This window comes from Kwoniella dejecticola, chromosome 3 (assembly GCF_000512565.2).
Source record: "Kwoniella dejecticola CBS 10117 chromosome 3, complete sequence".
NCBI classification, from domain to species: domain Eukaryota; kingdom Fungi; phylum Basidiomycota; class Tremellomycetes; order Tremellales; family Cryptococcaceae; genus Kwoniella; species Kwoniella dejecticola.
In genome coordinates, this window is record NC_089303.1 from 876,534 (window position 1) to 891,874 (window position 15,341).

At 47.5% G+C, this 15,341-nt stretch overlaps 5 protein-coding genes across 5 annotated transcripts; 3 read left to right on the forward strand and 2 right to left on the reverse strand.

The window, feature by feature from the left end:
* Window positions 1-169: 169 nt before the first annotated feature.
* I303_102717 (uncharacterized protein) lies at window positions 170-1,931 on the reverse strand (the record flags this gene model as incomplete). The annotated part of the gene is made up of 4 exons (XM_065968612.1): window positions 170-413; window positions 507-913; window positions 1,016-1,859; window positions 1,921-1,931. 4 exons carry the CDS (start codon window positions 1,929-1,931, stop codon window positions 170-172), a joined length of 1,506 nt encoding a protein of 501 aa, XP_065824684.1.
* A 512-nt stretch (window positions 1,932-2,443) lies between these two features.
* Window positions 2,444-4,798, forward strand: I303_102718 (fumarate hydratase, mitochondrial; the record flags this gene model as incomplete). The annotated part of the gene is made up of 11 exons (XM_018406068.2): window positions 2,444-2,479; window positions 2,664-2,841; window positions 2,920-3,244; window positions 3,317-3,590; window positions 3,649-3,738; window positions 3,801-3,979; window positions 4,057-4,308; window positions 4,379-4,413; window positions 4,476-4,518; window positions 4,596-4,666; window positions 4,773-4,798. 11 exons carry the CDS (start codon window positions 2,444-2,446, stop codon window positions 4,796-4,798), a joined length of 1,509 nt encoding a protein of 502 aa, XP_018264562.2.
* Window positions 4,799-5,717: 919 nt separating this feature from the next.
* I303_102719 (uncharacterized protein) lies at window positions 5,718-8,421 on the forward strand (the record flags this gene model as incomplete). Its single annotated transcript, XM_018406069.1, has 9 exons — window positions 5,718-5,750; window positions 5,822-5,863; window positions 5,942-6,001; window positions 6,080-6,139; window positions 6,208-6,436; window positions 6,520-7,028; window positions 7,093-7,575; window positions 7,656-8,085; window positions 8,171-8,421. The coding sequence occupies 9 exons, from the start codon at window positions 5,718-5,720 to the stop codon at window positions 8,419-8,421; spliced, it is 2,097 nt and encodes a 698-aa protein (XP_018264563.1).
* Window positions 8,422-8,888: 467 nt separating this feature from the next.
* I303_102720 (uncharacterized protein) lies at window positions 8,889-13,357 on the forward strand (the record flags this gene model as incomplete). The annotated part of the gene is made up of 11 exons (XM_018406070.1): window positions 8,889-8,921; window positions 9,037-10,291; window positions 10,375-10,854; window positions 10,919-11,003; window positions 11,072-11,423; window positions 11,485-12,042; window positions 12,132-12,182; window positions 12,287-12,406; window positions 12,475-12,644; window positions 12,861-13,008; window positions 13,073-13,357. The coding sequence occupies 11 exons, from the start codon at window positions 8,889-8,891 to the stop codon at window positions 13,355-13,357; spliced, it is 3,537 nt and encodes a 1,178-aa protein (XP_018264564.1).
* A 479-nt stretch (window positions 13,358-13,836) lies between these two features.
* Window positions 13,837-14,985, reverse strand: I303_102721 (uncharacterized protein; the record flags this gene model as incomplete). Its single annotated transcript, XM_018406071.1, has 4 exons — window positions 13,837-13,887; window positions 14,039-14,252; window positions 14,434-14,811; window positions 14,954-14,985. The coding sequence occupies 4 exons, from the start codon at window positions 14,983-14,985 to the stop codon at window positions 13,837-13,839; spliced, it is 675 nt and encodes a 224-aa protein (XP_018264565.1).
* Between the last annotated feature and the right edge of the window lie 356 nt (window positions 14,986-15,341).

Below are 15,341 nucleotides of genomic sequence, written 5' to 3' on the forward strand. Positions count from 1 at the left end.
ATAATACAACAGTATCTGCTAAATGGTCTGAGCATGGTATAAGCACAGATACGGACATGGTTTTAGCACAACAAACGTGAGCTATTCGGCAGTTCGGCATGAGCATAAGCATGAGCATGATTGTGAGCTGAGTACGAAAGATGGGTGGGCATGTACAGGAAGCAACCCGCTATAATTGACTCTCGTCGTCGACGAAGACCCTAACATGTCCTTTTCCCCATTTCTCCATGATCGTCCGTCCGCTCTGGGTGGGTTGGGAGAACGCTACCTCGCCTTTGAGAGGATCGAAGTGACATCCGTATACGGTGTCGGAGCATGCGGCATCGAGCAGATGGACAGAGAGGTTGTTCGATCGGTACGAAGGTGAGATGTATAGCCTATGTATTCCCAACGGCGTCGAGAGTGATTCGGGACTAGATCAGAAAAGAGGTACCAGACGGTGCAGATCGAAAGTCAGTCTATTGGCCCACAATACGAAGACTACATGGCAGGAATGGGCCACTCACTCGCATGTCACACTTCCGAATCCACCGCTCTCAATCACCACTTTCCCCTTCGGCTCTTTTGCTTCTCCACTATTTGATTCCGCTGTCGATGTCGATGTCAACGAAGACGTAATTGCTGGCGAAGCGATATGGGGCGTGGGTGAACTATTTTGGACCTCGCCATCGCTCAATACTCGCATAGCCCACTTGATACCCTGCGCGACGACTACACCTATGACCCTCTCCTTCTGGACAACTTTCTTCGATATGGCCGTGTCTAGCTTCTGCCGTTTCTTTGCGACTGACGATTTCGAGAGAGGCGGTGGCGAGGAAGTCACGAATAAGAAGATTTTGCAACGTTGCATTATAGCGGGTGGCAGGGGCGGTGAGGATAAGACTCGATCTACCGTGGACACTATTTCGTCCAGCTAGTCAAACGGGATGAAGATCATTCAGCTTAGATTCATATGCTGACAATTCGAATCCAATTGTTGTGTCTGATCATGATCAAGTGGAGGGATGTGACGTACCTTGGTGCCTGTATGATTTCCATCGACCATGATGACTTTCCCTTTCCCCTTCTTATCCACTCCGAAGACAATATCATCCCTGACGACTTTCCAGCCTTTCTCATCTAAATTACTTTTACTGGACCTACCCAGACCGTCCCATATTATACCTCGAAGTACCCTCGTATGATGCGCTACATGGATCCCCTCGTCGTCCCCTCCACGCATGAAGGACATACCGCATTCCGAGCAAGTATGAACCAAAGGTAAATGCGTAAGATGCAGTTGCGTGAAAGGTTTAGAAGGCGTTTTGGCTTTTGTGTTCCAAGGTCTCTTGACACCTAGTACCGATGTTGATACTGGATCAGAGATCTTGCTGCTTTTGCCAGGGGCCGTGACTGTCTTTGCTGGTTCCAGGGGAGTGGATCTTGGATCTGCCTTTCGCTTGAGATGGGGTTGGGGAGTGAAGAATCCTTTCAAGGAAGATTGGATTGCCTGTTTAGGTTTGACATTTGACTTTGACGATATTTTGCTTGGACGTATTCTGTCAGGGTTTGCAGAAGTAGGACTTGGGGTGGGAGGTAGTTTGGATGATGACGCTATTTTCTTGCCATTCTCCCGTTCTTCGTCTTCGTCCTCATCCGCAGACCAGAACAAAGGCGAGCTGCTCCGACTGTGCAAGCCATTAATCTTGAAGGGCGAAGGGGATGAAGAAGGACCCGGGGTTTCGATTCGTGATGAGCTTGGAGGAGAAGACGATCTAATGGTACTTTTAATGAAGGGAGGAGGGGATGGACTGTCAAAGAGAGATGATGAAGAAGTAGTCCGCGGTGGTGCTTTGCCATACGTGCGGCGGATTGCCGGTCTGCAAGACACGTAGAATAGTCAGCGACAAATGCGATACTTCAATATAAGAGACTACTTACTTGGCAGACATGATACGTTGGACGCAGGCCGTATATGGCAGATGTCAGCAACACAGCAATAATATAGCAGGCAATGATGACAAGCAGTAGACTGGTGAGGAAGAAGAAGCAAAGGATGATGATGATGCTGGATTACCTATTGACAGGGCGTGTTTTCCCATTCATGAACATTGCATTTTCAGGAACAATCAATCGCGTCGAAATCATGGAAATCGCAAAAGTCACGTGCTTCCGAACAAACCCAGCGGGATCAAATGTATCAAGTGAAAGGCAGAGTTCGGGTTGAATCGGAATCAATTTGTTAGATTACCACGAGGCAATAGTGCAATAGTGGAGATGCGGCCGAACAACCGATAAAAGCCGCCAGTTCAGATTGGACAGAATAGATCCTGCCTATCGTTACCGCTGTCATTTGTGGTGAAAGTCAGAAACCAACGCAAGCCAAACGCACTTCACGTCGTACTTGTTCATTTATCAACAGTCCATCTTCATATCTGGGTTTCTTGCTTTGTATCTCTGTCCGATGTTGAATCGCGTTGCTCTCAGATCGGCTACCAGCGTGAGTCACAGCTTTATACACGATATGCTGTAGGGTTCCAAAGGATCAATTTGGCACCTGACTTGATAACCTCCACATCTCCCTTTCTCAGCCTCTGACAAGCGGACCACCTTCCGCCAATTCATATCGCTTTAGGAGCAAGAGTAGAAGACTGACAACTGCTTCATCAACTGCAATCGTGTAGCTCCCAAAAAGACAAATCGCCAGAACGGTACTTTCCCAAAGAACATTCGCCTCGTCCTCATCCATCATGGCAGAACAGAAATTTAGACAAGAGAAAGACACGTTCGGTCCTCTGCAGGTGCCTGCTGATAGGTATTGGGGAGCTCAAACCCAGCGAAGTCTGATCAACTTCGACATTGGTGAGCACCGTTCTCTATCTATTGCACAACAGAGTGCATTCAGCGAGAGTGGGCAAGGCTAATCAAGTCGACTGATAGGTGGCCCGACCGAACGGATGCCTCCACCCTTGATCAAAGCCTTCGGTGTACTCAAGAAGGCTGCTGCTCACGTCAACCAGACATACGGTCTTCCAGCTGAGATCGCAGAGAACATCTCCAAGGCCGCCGACGAAGTCATCTCTGGAAAGCTCATCGACGAATTCCCTCTTGTCGTCTTCCAGACCGGTTCTGGTACACAGACCAACATGAACGTCAACGAAGTCATCTCCAACAGGGCTATTGAGTTGATGGGTGGAGAATTGGGAAGCAAAAAGCCTGTTCATCCTAATGATCACGTCAACATGTCTCAATCTTCCAACGATACGTAAGCCCTTCAATCGCTTCTGTCTATTCCGATACCCACGAATCTGACTGATTAGAATGCCTATCATCAAAGATTCCCAACTGCCATGCACGTTGCTGCTGTCGTGGAAATCAACGAGAACCTTGTCCCTGCCCTCAGAGAGCTTCACGATGCGCTTGAAGAGAAGAAGAAGTCGTTTGACCACATTATCAAGATCGGTAGAACCCACTTGCAGGACGCTACACCTCTGACGCTTGGACAGGAATTCAGTGGATACGTCGCTCAAGTAGCCAAGGGTATTGAGAGGGTTGAGGGAACGATCAAGAACCTGAGTCAGCTCGCTCAAGGTGGTACCGCTGTCGGAACTGTGAGCTGCCAATCGACTGACGACTCGTTCAAGCCAGCTGACCATGCTAATTGGATAGGGTCTCAACACCAAGAAAGGTTTCGACGAAAAAGTCGCTGCTGAGATCTCCAAGATCACCGGCCACAAATTCGTCACTGCCCCTAACAAGGTCAGCTCATCGCCACAGACCTATTTCGGAGTCATCAGCTGATCGTGAAGCATTTGATATAGTTTGAAGCCCTTGCAGCTCATGATGCGATTGTGGAAGCCTCGGGCGCCCTCAACACCGTCGCTGTCTCGCTTATGAAGATTGCCAACGATATCAGATACCTTGGATCGGGTCCTCGATGTGGTTTGGGAGAATTGGAATTGCCAGAGAATGAACCTGGATCTTCCATCATGCCTGGAAAGTGAGTCTTACCATTTGCGTCCGTTCCGGTGCGCAGACCCTCACCGTATGGAGGTGCTGATGTTCATGAGTGATCAGGGTCAACCCTACTCAATGTGAAGCTCTCACTATGGTGGCTGCTCAGGTAATCGGAAACAACACCACCATTTCTGTAGCTGGATCTTACGGTCAATTCGAGCTCAATGTGTTCAAACCCGTCCTCATCAAGAACTTGTTACAATCCATCCGACTTTTGGCTGATGGGTCCAGGTCGTTCACCAAGAACTGTGTGGTGGGCATCAAGGCTAACGAGGACAAGATCAAGAAGATTATGAATGAATCTTTGATGCTGTAAGCTCAGCTGCCCACCTGTCTTCGTACGGAATGTCGAGGCATCCAACTGACATATCATTGGCTGCAGTGCTACATGCCTGAACTCTGTTCTCGGTTACGATGGTGAGCCAGATTTCTAAAAAGCCGGTGTAACAGGATCGAGATTAATCCATGATTTTCGTTAGACGTCGCTGCTATCGCCAAGAACGCACACAAAAAGGGTATCACGTAAGTCAATTTGATTCATGCGGCCTTGTGACAGAATAGCACAGCTCACTGGCTCCTGATGTTTTACCGGTGAATAGTCTCAAGGAATCAGCTCTTGAATCTGGTAAACTCACTTCAGAGCAATTCGACGCCAAGGTCAGACCTGAACGTGAGTCTTTTGCCATACCTGCTGACTCATCCTGACCCGACAAATCCTCCTTATCCATTCTACTATTCGCGTATCGCGCGCTTGCTGACTTCTTTGTCTGTCTCAGTCATGTTGGGTCCCGATGACGTGTAAGCGAGTCGTCGAGTAGTCTCAAATTGCAGTAAGCTTTGCCACGCAAGTAGAAGACAAAAAATGACAACCATGCATTGTTGCATTAAAATGCTCGCAAATTCTCTATCCGTAGAGCCTAGACTCCATAAGCGATGATGTGTGCATCTAGGCCTGGGTGAATACGAGTCTGATGTATCCTGACTCCGGGACCTGGATTATGAGAATATGAGAATCGCAATTCAAGTCAAAACCAAAACTTGAAAAAGATGATCGGGTCTCGTCCCGGGATTGAACCGAGGACCACCCCCAAAGTTTTCGTGTAATTGAAAACCCTAAGAGGGCATGCTACCACTGCACCAACGAAACAGGCAACTGCCTTACGAAACCGTTGTTGCTTTTCGGATTTTCAAAACAATATATACTATTACTTTTGGACAGACACAAAAAGGTGTCAGTTTCTCATCGTTGCGAGTCAATATCCGGTGGTTCGATGCATTGTAGAATAATGCACCTCTGTAATGGCGTTCTCTGCATCACACAATGCATGAACCGCTGGATTTTATGGATTGATTGACCTGAATGCATGTGCTGAAAGAACGTCTTGAAGGCTTAAAAGCTGTTAACGCACACCGCCTCAAGCGAATAACTTGGTGTGGGGATCGAGGATCACATTATATTACGTACGCAATAGACTTGGTGCCGCCACCGAACGAATGCGTGTCATAGCTTGAGACGTGTATAACCCAATGCGATTCACCACTTTCATCTCGGTACTTTATACGATTGATCTCTCTGAAATACCTTGAAACGCTTAGTCTGTTTAACATACATACCCGAGATAGACCAGAACTACCCTTGGACGACCAGCCGCAGGAGGAGTGTATCGACACAAGGAGAACACATAGATAGATATAGCACCAAGTCTAAATTCTGACACAAGATGGATCAACAGCTTATCTCGCTTGTCAATAAGGTATGTCCACCCTGGTACACCTCACAGCGGGTAACCATGACAGACTGATCGTATGCTCACTATAATCATAGCTGCAAGATGTGTTCGCATCGATCGGCGTCTCCAATAACATAGTGAGTCGTCGTGCCGTGCTGTTGTGATTAAAGCGAAAGCGTGTCAGCTCACATTGTAATCCCGTACTTGCACTTCAGGATTTACCGCAAATCACGGTGATCGGCTCGCAGAGTAGTGGTAAATCATCTGTGCTAGAGGTGAGTCCCCCATTGACCATTGAAGTAGAGCTAAATCGCTGTTCATCTGACACTGATTGGATCCGGGTTGTGCTGCAGAACATCGTTGGAAGGGATTTCTTACCTCGAGGAACCGGTATCGTTACCAGACGACCTTTGGTACGTAGCCGACCTCTACCAGTACGCATTCTTACTGTGACCGCCATACTGACAATGCAGGTGTGTAGGTCCTGCAATTGATTAACAGACCAGCAACTTCTAAACCTGCTCAAGCAAATGGGGATAAAGCAGATGGAGAAAAGGCCGAAGATGCCATGTCCAAAGTACAGCTCAACGAGAATAACCCGGATGAATGGGGAGAATTTCTTCATCTCCCAGGACAGAAGTTCCATGACTTCCATAAGATTCGGGATGAGATTGTCAGAGACACAGAAAAGATGACGGGAAAGAATGCTGGTAAGTAATAGTTGCTCAAACCAAATCTTAAATCTTAAGCTGTAGTCGATCTGATGGCCTCGCCTGACCGTGACTGCGATTAGGTATCTCACCCAATCCCATCAACCTGCGAATTTTCTCGCCAAACGTGCTCACCCTTACCCTCGTCGACTTGCCCGGTCTCACCAAGGTTCCGGTGGGAGATCAACCGCGAGATATCGAGAAGCAGATCCGAGACATGTTATTGAGATTCATCTCCAAGCCCAACGCGATCATTCTGGCCGTGACAGCAGCGAACACGGATTTAGCAAATTCGGACGGATTGAAGATGGCTCGTGAAGTCGATCCTGAAGGTACGAGGACTATCGGTGTCTTGACGAAAGTCGACTTGATGGATCAAGGAACCGATGTCGTTGATATCCTTGCTGGACGGGTCATCCCACTGCGATTGGGTTATGTACCTGTTGTCAACCGGGGACAGAGGGATATAGATCAGAGTAAATCCATCGCTAGTGCACTAGACAACGAGAGGAAGTTCTTCGAGAACCACTCTAGTTATGCTGGAAAAGCTCAGTATTGCGGAACACCTTGGCTCGCTAGGAAACTCAATATCGTATGTTCACCCTCACTTCTTCCTCTGTACACGCTTGGAAGCTGATATATCGTGTAACGCCCAGATCCTCATGCACCATATCCGAAACACCTTGCCCGATATCAAAGCTCGTATCAGCCAACAACTCGCCAAATACCAAGCTGAACTCACCTCTCTCGGTGGACCGATGGGCGAGACTAACCCAGGTAGTCTAGTGCTCTCCACTATCACCGAGTTCTGCGCCGAGTTCCGATCAGCAATTGACGGTAATACGAACGATCTATCGCTCAATGAGCTGTCAGGCGGTGCTCGTATTAGTTTCGTGTTCCATGAGCTGTACAACAATGGAGTCAAGTCCATCGATCCATTCGATCAGGTCAAGGACGGTGATATTCGGACTATTCTCTATAACTCGTCTGGATCAACGCCGTCGCTCTTCGTGGGAACGACTGCTTTTGAGGTCATAGTGAAGCAGCAAATTAGACGATTAGAGGAGCCCTCTCTTAGATGTTGTGCATTGGTCTACGATGAATTGATCCGAATATTAGGTCATCTCTTGTCCAAGACGGTGAGTAAATCAATCTTTTCCCGAATATTCCGAATACCCAATACGCCGAGTATGCTGACAGTATAAACCTGTTGTGACAGCAAACATTCAAACGATACCCAGAATTGAAAGACCGATTCAACTTGGTCGTGATCAACTTCTTCAAATCATGTATGCAACCTACCAACAAGCTCGTCACGGATATGGTGTCAATGCAAGCGTGCTACGTCAACACCACTCATCCGGACTTCATAGGTGGACATAAAGCTATGGCGTTGGTGAATGATCGAATGAACGCCAACAAACCACCTGAAAAACCGGTCGACCCAAAGAAGATACCTCAAAATGCTTTGAACAACGGTAAAGACCTTGATGCCGATTTCAAGAAGGATGAACCTTCATTCTTCAACAGTTTCTTCTCGAAAGATAAACAACCGAAGAAGAGGACAGCGGCGATGGAAGCTCCCCCACCAGTGATCAAGCCTATCGCATCGCTCAGTGAAAGGGAAGCTATGGAGACTGATGTCATAAGTGAGTCCGCACGCAAATTTATCGCCCTTGGACTTTATCAGAGCCCCGAGTTCAGCTATTGATGATGATTGGTCACACTCCGCAGAACTCCTCATTCAATCTTATTACTCGGTAGTCAAGCGAGAGATGATCGACATGGTACCTAAAGCAATCACTTACAACCTTGTCAATTTCGCCAAAGAGAACTTGCAGCGAGAATTGTTGGAGAACTTATACAAGCCTGATGTACTTGAAGAATTGCTCAAGGAGTCTCCTGATGTGGTGGCTAGACGAAGGGAATGTATCAAGATGGTAGGAGCCCTAAACTCGGCTGAAGCTATAGTTGCTGCTGTATAAGCAAAAGGCTAAATATCAATATAGATTATATTGTTTGAACTTAGGTAGTTGGTATGATTGATGAATGATGGATGATACGAATGTTTACCTGATGCAACAATACGATATAAGCCAGTGAGGTGCTCTGTTAGCGGGACCAAATGATTTGCTGTATGCTGGCTGGTAAACATCCGATCGAGTACGGTGACTTGGTAGTCGAGTACGGTAGTACGCGTCAAGATTATTCTATGGTGCGCAACATGAAAATGTTCCAACCTAATCTCACCGTGCTCTAGTCCAATTCAACTAATTCCATCTAATCTAATCTGCTATCATCTCTTCGCTACTTCAGCTGCCCAAGTCCATACAACCCTGCGGAGTATTCTGTCCACTGCTACACTGCATGCTCGCCTCGTTAGGCCGCTGCTGCAAACTTAGAGATCGCTTTTTATCCGGAGCCATAAAGTCACGCTACTCAAAAGTGTATCATGTCTTCCGCCGAAGCGGAGCGAAAGCGTCGTGTGAGTGCTTTAAAACTTCTCATAGGACTTGCTCTTCCTCTCGACTCTAATTTACCATTCTCCTTCTGGCTTCAAAGGTACGCTGATGCTGATTTTGCCTTGCCCGGATTTACAGGAAGCGATAGCTGCCCTAAGAGAGAAAAAGCTCAAAAAACCATCACCCGTCGTCGAAACCATCACTGTACAATCTTCGCCTGAATCTCATATCCTCGTACCTCCTTCGTCATCTCCTGCTCCGACGCCTCAACGCTCGAAATACTTCGGCAACAGTAACGGCACCAGCTCACACCCAAATGGCTCCAACCCCGTATCCCGAAGTCTGACCTATGGATCCAACACTAATGCTGGGGGTAATGTAATACCTTCGTCCGGTATTGGACGGACGGTTGATACCAAGCAAGATGAGTCTACGAAAAGTCAACATACTTTGACTGGGAGTCCTCAAGATGTACTCAAGGCGTTACATAGCAGGCATAATCCGCAATCGCACTCCGCTGGAGGATCGAGTGCCAACTCCCACTCTGCTTTCTCATTCGACGCCTCAACTTCCCGGAATGGCAATAGCAATACCACCAACCCGGCACTACTCTCGCCGTCCTCACCTCAACCTCTGAGTAGACTGAAACCTAGGAAATACGCGGATCCCGATGAACCTGATTCACCTGTCCAACCCCTATCTCGGTCCTCGGGGGCAAACGGTATTCCTTCGTCGCCTATCTCATCGTCGTCTCGTCCACCCAGTCTAGTCCTCGCTGCTCAGAAGGAGGAAGAGAAGAAGATCGTCGAGATGGCAGATAGGTTGACACTACAGTTCAGGAGTACGCCGCGAAATATGATTCTGTCGTTATTGAGGAAATTCCCGGACGATCCAGGAAGAGCTATCAACCAGATACACGCTATCAACGATCGGAATAGAACCATGTCAACAGCTTCGGCTACGGCTACGGCTTCGACTACGGCTTCACCTTCTTCGGCATCGGCAACTCCACCTAGATTCGAGGCGTTCCAACCGAACAGAGTGAAACCGCTGCCCCAAGCAGGTCAGGGTCACTATAGACCGACATTGGTCCAGAGACCATCAGCTTCTACCTCGTCCCTGCCCTCGATCCCGAGACAACCGCCTAAACCGAAGAAGAATGAGAAATCCAGTATATACGCTAACCGAGCGTCGAATGGGAAGAGGAGAGACCCGGACGAGACTTCTTCGGGCGGGGAAGGGGAGATGTCGGATGGGGATAGCGAAGGTAGTTGGTCAGGCGACGAAGGAAGAAAGAGGAAACGGAGAAAGGGCGATCAGGAAGTGGATGCTGAGGGCGAAGCGTTGAAGGCTTTCAATGAGGTTGATGCGGACATGTTGACCGGTACTATTGGTAAGCTTCCCCCCTTTCTCTTATTCCCAGCTCAAGCTTGGCTTCTGGCGATATGGCATTAATGCTTCTCTATTCCCTCATAGCATGTAGCGCCGAGCAAGCAGCTACCATCATCAAGCTACGGCCATATGATGATGTCGATGAAGCCAGACACAAGCTCACCAAAGCACGGGGAGTCTCGTTCAAGCTGTTCGAGCAGTACACGGAGATCATGGAAGGTTATGTCCAGATTGATGCTTGTCTCAATCGATGCGAAGCTATAGCTACGGATGTAGGCAATACCCTGTCGGTATGGCGAGGCGCATCTATGGCTCAGGACAGCGTAATTGGGACGCCCCGGTCGGACGGCCTTAACGATGTTAAAGTGGATGTAGCGAAAGTGTCTGAATTGCTAAGGAAAGAAACGGATATGAAGAAGCGAAAGATCCTCTCAAGCTATATACAGACACAACCCTCGACTCTGAGCGAAGGGACTATTTTGAAGGATTATCAATTACTAGGAGTCAATTGGCTGAATTTGCTGTGGTCTAAGAAGATCGGTTGTATCCTCGCGGATGAAATGGGTGAGTCTACGGTCCTTCGCTCTGTCACGAGTCTGATCAGTATGCATGCTGATACTTGTCGTAGGTCTTGGAAAGACGATCCAGGTGATTTCGTTCATTGCTCATTTGAAAGAGAAAGGTATAAAAGGTCCACATATGATTTTTGTGCCGTGAGTGTATCTCATCTCACTCATCAGACATTGCTTTGTGCACGGCCGAGCTGATAGTCGCAAAATAGTGCATCTACGCTAGAGAATTGGACTAGAGAATTCGCTAGATTCGCTCCCTCGGTAGATGTGCAGACTTACTTCGGATCGCAAGCTGAACGTGCCGGTCTGCGAGAAGAACTCAAGCGTCGCTTCAGGTCGGGAAGACTTGAGGTGGTCCTGGCTTCTTATACCCAAGTGGCTTCAGCCGACGATCTAGGGTTCTTCCGAAAGAAAATCGAGTTTGAAACTTGCGTTTACGATGAAGGACACAAGCTCAAGAGCTGCACGACCAAAGCATACAGCGATCTACTATCGATCAAACCGAAATGGAGATTACTATTGACCGGTACACCCTTACAGAATAATCTGCAGGAGCTAGTGGTGAGTGCAGTTTCACCAGGTTTGTGTGAATTCTGACCCCAGCTGATCAACGCGAGAATAGTCCCTGTTGATGTTCATTCACAAAGACACATTTGCCGATGCGGAGCCCTATCTACGAGCAATCTTCAAGTCTCAAGGATCAGCCAATCTACTTTCCCAACAGAGGACTTCCCGAGCAAGGACAATGTTGACCCCCTTCGTACTTCGTCGACGAAAAGCACTGGTATTGAACTTACCGCCAAAAATCGAGAGTGTGGAGCATTGCGAAATGACGAAAGTGCAAGCTAAGCTATATAACGAAACTATGAACCGGTCCCGCAAAGTATTACAGGAACTCACGGATGACGCGCTGGAGAACGAAGCTGCCAATGTCGAGGAAACGGAACAGAAGACTTCGAAAACGAAAACGACGAAAGCTAAACCCAAAAAGGGTCAAAATGCTAGTACGATCGGTGCGAGTTCATCGAATATCCTGATGGATCTAAGAAAGGCCGCTTCGCACCCCCTTCTCTTCAGGAGATTGTATACGGATGCGAAGATCAAGAAGCTGGCTAAAGAATGCTTGAATACTCCGACGTACTGCGATTCTCGATTGGATTACGTGATCGAAGACCTCGAGGTGAGTGCTTTTGACTGAATTGCATGGTAGGGTGTGGTGAGATGCGATGTGATGAGTATCATGCTGATTGATGTTGGGTTGAATGATAGATAATGAGCGATTATGAGATTTCACATTTCTGCTCATCGTCAATCGAAGATGTAAGTTTTCGGGTTTCGGTCCTGTCAAATGCAATTGGGATATTGAAACAGGCCAAAGTATGCTGATCTAATTGCGGTGTTTTTTTACCTTTTGCGCATTGTAGGAATTGCGCAAATACGCTCTGGATCCAGAACTTTTCCTCGAAGGAGGAAAGATTGCCGCTCTACGCAAGATTATTGAAAAGTCGAAATCAGAGGGAAAAAGGATATTACTTTTCTCTCAAGTGAGTCGACTTTCTGACTCTGGTACCCATCGCATGGGACTGACTGGGAGACAATTGGATATGTGTAGTTCGTGATGATCCTTGATATCCTGGAAAAAGCACTGGAACATCTCGATATCAAATATACGAGACTTGACGGACAGACCAAGACGGACGAGAGGCAGGGCTTGGTAGATGAATTCAACGACGATCCGGAAATCACTGTCTTTTTGTTATCCACGAAAGCGGGTGGTGTGGGGTGAGTCTTCCGCTCTCTCCATATGATTCCGTCCGCCATCTGCCTGAGAACCCTATCTCCCGCTCGAAATCCACCTTTCCGGTCCTTATTCTGTCGGTTCGCCTCATGTTTTACCCTCATTCGCCCTTGATCCTCCTGGCCCCCCTCCCTCCAAGCTACTAGGCCGCCCTCTCATTTCACTTCACTTTCCTTCCAAACAGCTGACAATCACCACAGGATCAATCTGACCGCTGCATCCGTCGTCGTGATTTACGATCAAGATTTCAATCCTCATAACGATCGACAAGCTGCGGACCGAGCTTATCGAATAGGACAAGAGAAAGAAGTGGAAGTCATCAAGCTAATCACGAAGGGATCGATTGATGTGAGTCAGGGTTTTCTTCTGATTGGGTTCGACCACGCTGACTTGGGAGACTATGTGTTTGTAGGAAGACATGTTAGCTATAGGTCTAACGAAATTACAGCTTGACGATGCAGTCGGAGGGGAAGAAATCACGCTTGACGGAGCCGATAATTCGGGACAAGACGATAAAACGGCCAAGGAAACTAGGAAATCATTATTGACAACTCTGAGGAACAAGTTTGTAGCGGATGATAGTGCGGTAAAGAAGGAAGGGATGGAAGGTATCAAAGAGGAAGGCGAAGATGATACTGAAGATATTGTGATTACTGGTAGTGTGAAGAAGGCTAGAGGCAAAGTCAACGATGTCTGAGGAGGAAAAGTATGTCCTGTGAACATCTGAAAATCTGAACATCTGAACATCTGTGCTGTGCATATTGCGTCCGCCTTCACATTCACCTTCACATTCACACTCGCCCGCGTTTGCAATTCAAAGCTTGTTGTAGTCTCGAATATTCAACCTTCACCCATCTGTGGTGTCATATCGATGATATAAATTACCTAGTATATTCCATACTCTGCTATATACTACAAGAATGCAAAATGCATTGTCTCAGTGTTTGTGTCTGTTTGTTCCATGTGTCGCCGTTCGTCGATCGTCGTTCCGTCGACATAGGTAATGCCGTGGGTCCTGGCTCCTATCATACATTATGCATATTCAATCTATCTCAATCTCACATGTGGTATATATGATGTTGGGTATCGGTGTGCCATTTGCTGCAGTTTGTCGGACTACCAGGCGACTAGGCGTGAATGTCTTATAGGAGGAACTGCAGTGAAGCAGAGGCTAGACTAATTGAACATTGAGAGACCCTTCATATGTTTATCCACTGCCGTCCTGAACTGTTGAAATCGACGTATCATGTAATTAACTACTTCCACTGCACCGGTTCGTCTTGGGTAGGTACGAAGTAGGGGAAGGAGGGGGAAGAGGGAAGGCTACTTTTCTTGATATTGTAACAAGAAAAACAAAGAGAACTGACTCCACACTCACTTGATCATTATCTATACCTTCTGTCCGACTATCGACCTTGACGAGCGGATTCCGGACGACGTACTCTAAGAATGGGCCGACGTATAATTGTCTGAGGATGAACCGCAGGGAGTCTGAGGAAGGGTCGGACAGAAGGACGAAGCGATAGTTCGTCGGCGTGTCGAAAAGGTGGAGTTTGTATGAAGAAGTGGAATATGAAGTGAAGGCTTCGTCCCTACAGCAGACAGAAATGATTGTCAGTCCAGACGTTCAACGATTTATCATCCATCTATCTCGGGGCTGACAGGTGAAACAGAGGTGAATGAATTCAGGATGAAGAGCAGTATAGGCAGATATTCCAATGATCATATTCCAATGGCAATGATCACATGTCATACGTCATACGGTGCACTCACCTCCCTGATAATTTCTTGACCATATTCCTCAGACTCAATATCACCCCATAGACCAACTTGGACTCCTCGTCAAACGGTAATCCCTTTGGCAAAGACGTGTTCGTCGTCCTGTTGGGCCCCCTTTCTCTTTCGTTGGAGGTATTGGATATCAAAGAAGAGCGATTATTTTGGTTTTGGTTCTGATTGTCCCTTTCCACTTGCCCTTGCCCTTGCGGATTGGAATTGTATTTGGAAAATATCGATTCCCTGACGGCGTTTTGCTCGGGATGAACAGTCGTATTGGGTATCCTGTGCACGCCGGGCTTGTAATTGCCTGGAGGAGGGGCTCGGGTAGGTCGGGTTCGATGCCAGTCTTGATAGTATACGCAATCGCAATGGCTGAAATTTAAGTGCAGATGAGTCAGTCAGTCAATCTGCTTAGATGACGGTCATCCCGCAAGCGTGCAGGAAGATTGATCAGGTCGCTCGAACACTCGTACGAACACTCGTTTAGACTGGAAGCTAGATCGACCTGACTTACCGGTCGAATATGTATAAAGAGTATATGGTCATAGCGATTGGACGGAGAAGCGGTAGAAAGTATCCGGATTATCGATGATTTGGACAGCTGTCTTGCGCTCTCTTCTGGTCACCGAGTTGTGCGATGATCCCGCTTTGTATTAACTCGAGATATCCTGCAGGATTCGAAAAGAATAATGATGCTGCAACTGTCGTCAGTCAATGTATGATGGGTCGAGGAGGAGGATGAATGTCAAAACACGTCAACCGCGTCATACAACCCGATACCCACTAAAGTCCAGTCAACCGAAATATTGATCAATACCCACATAACCGGTAAGCTGCGATATCCAACTACACCTCTCACTGTCTTTCTGTCTTTCGTCTCTTCCTCTTTCTTGAAAAAAGCC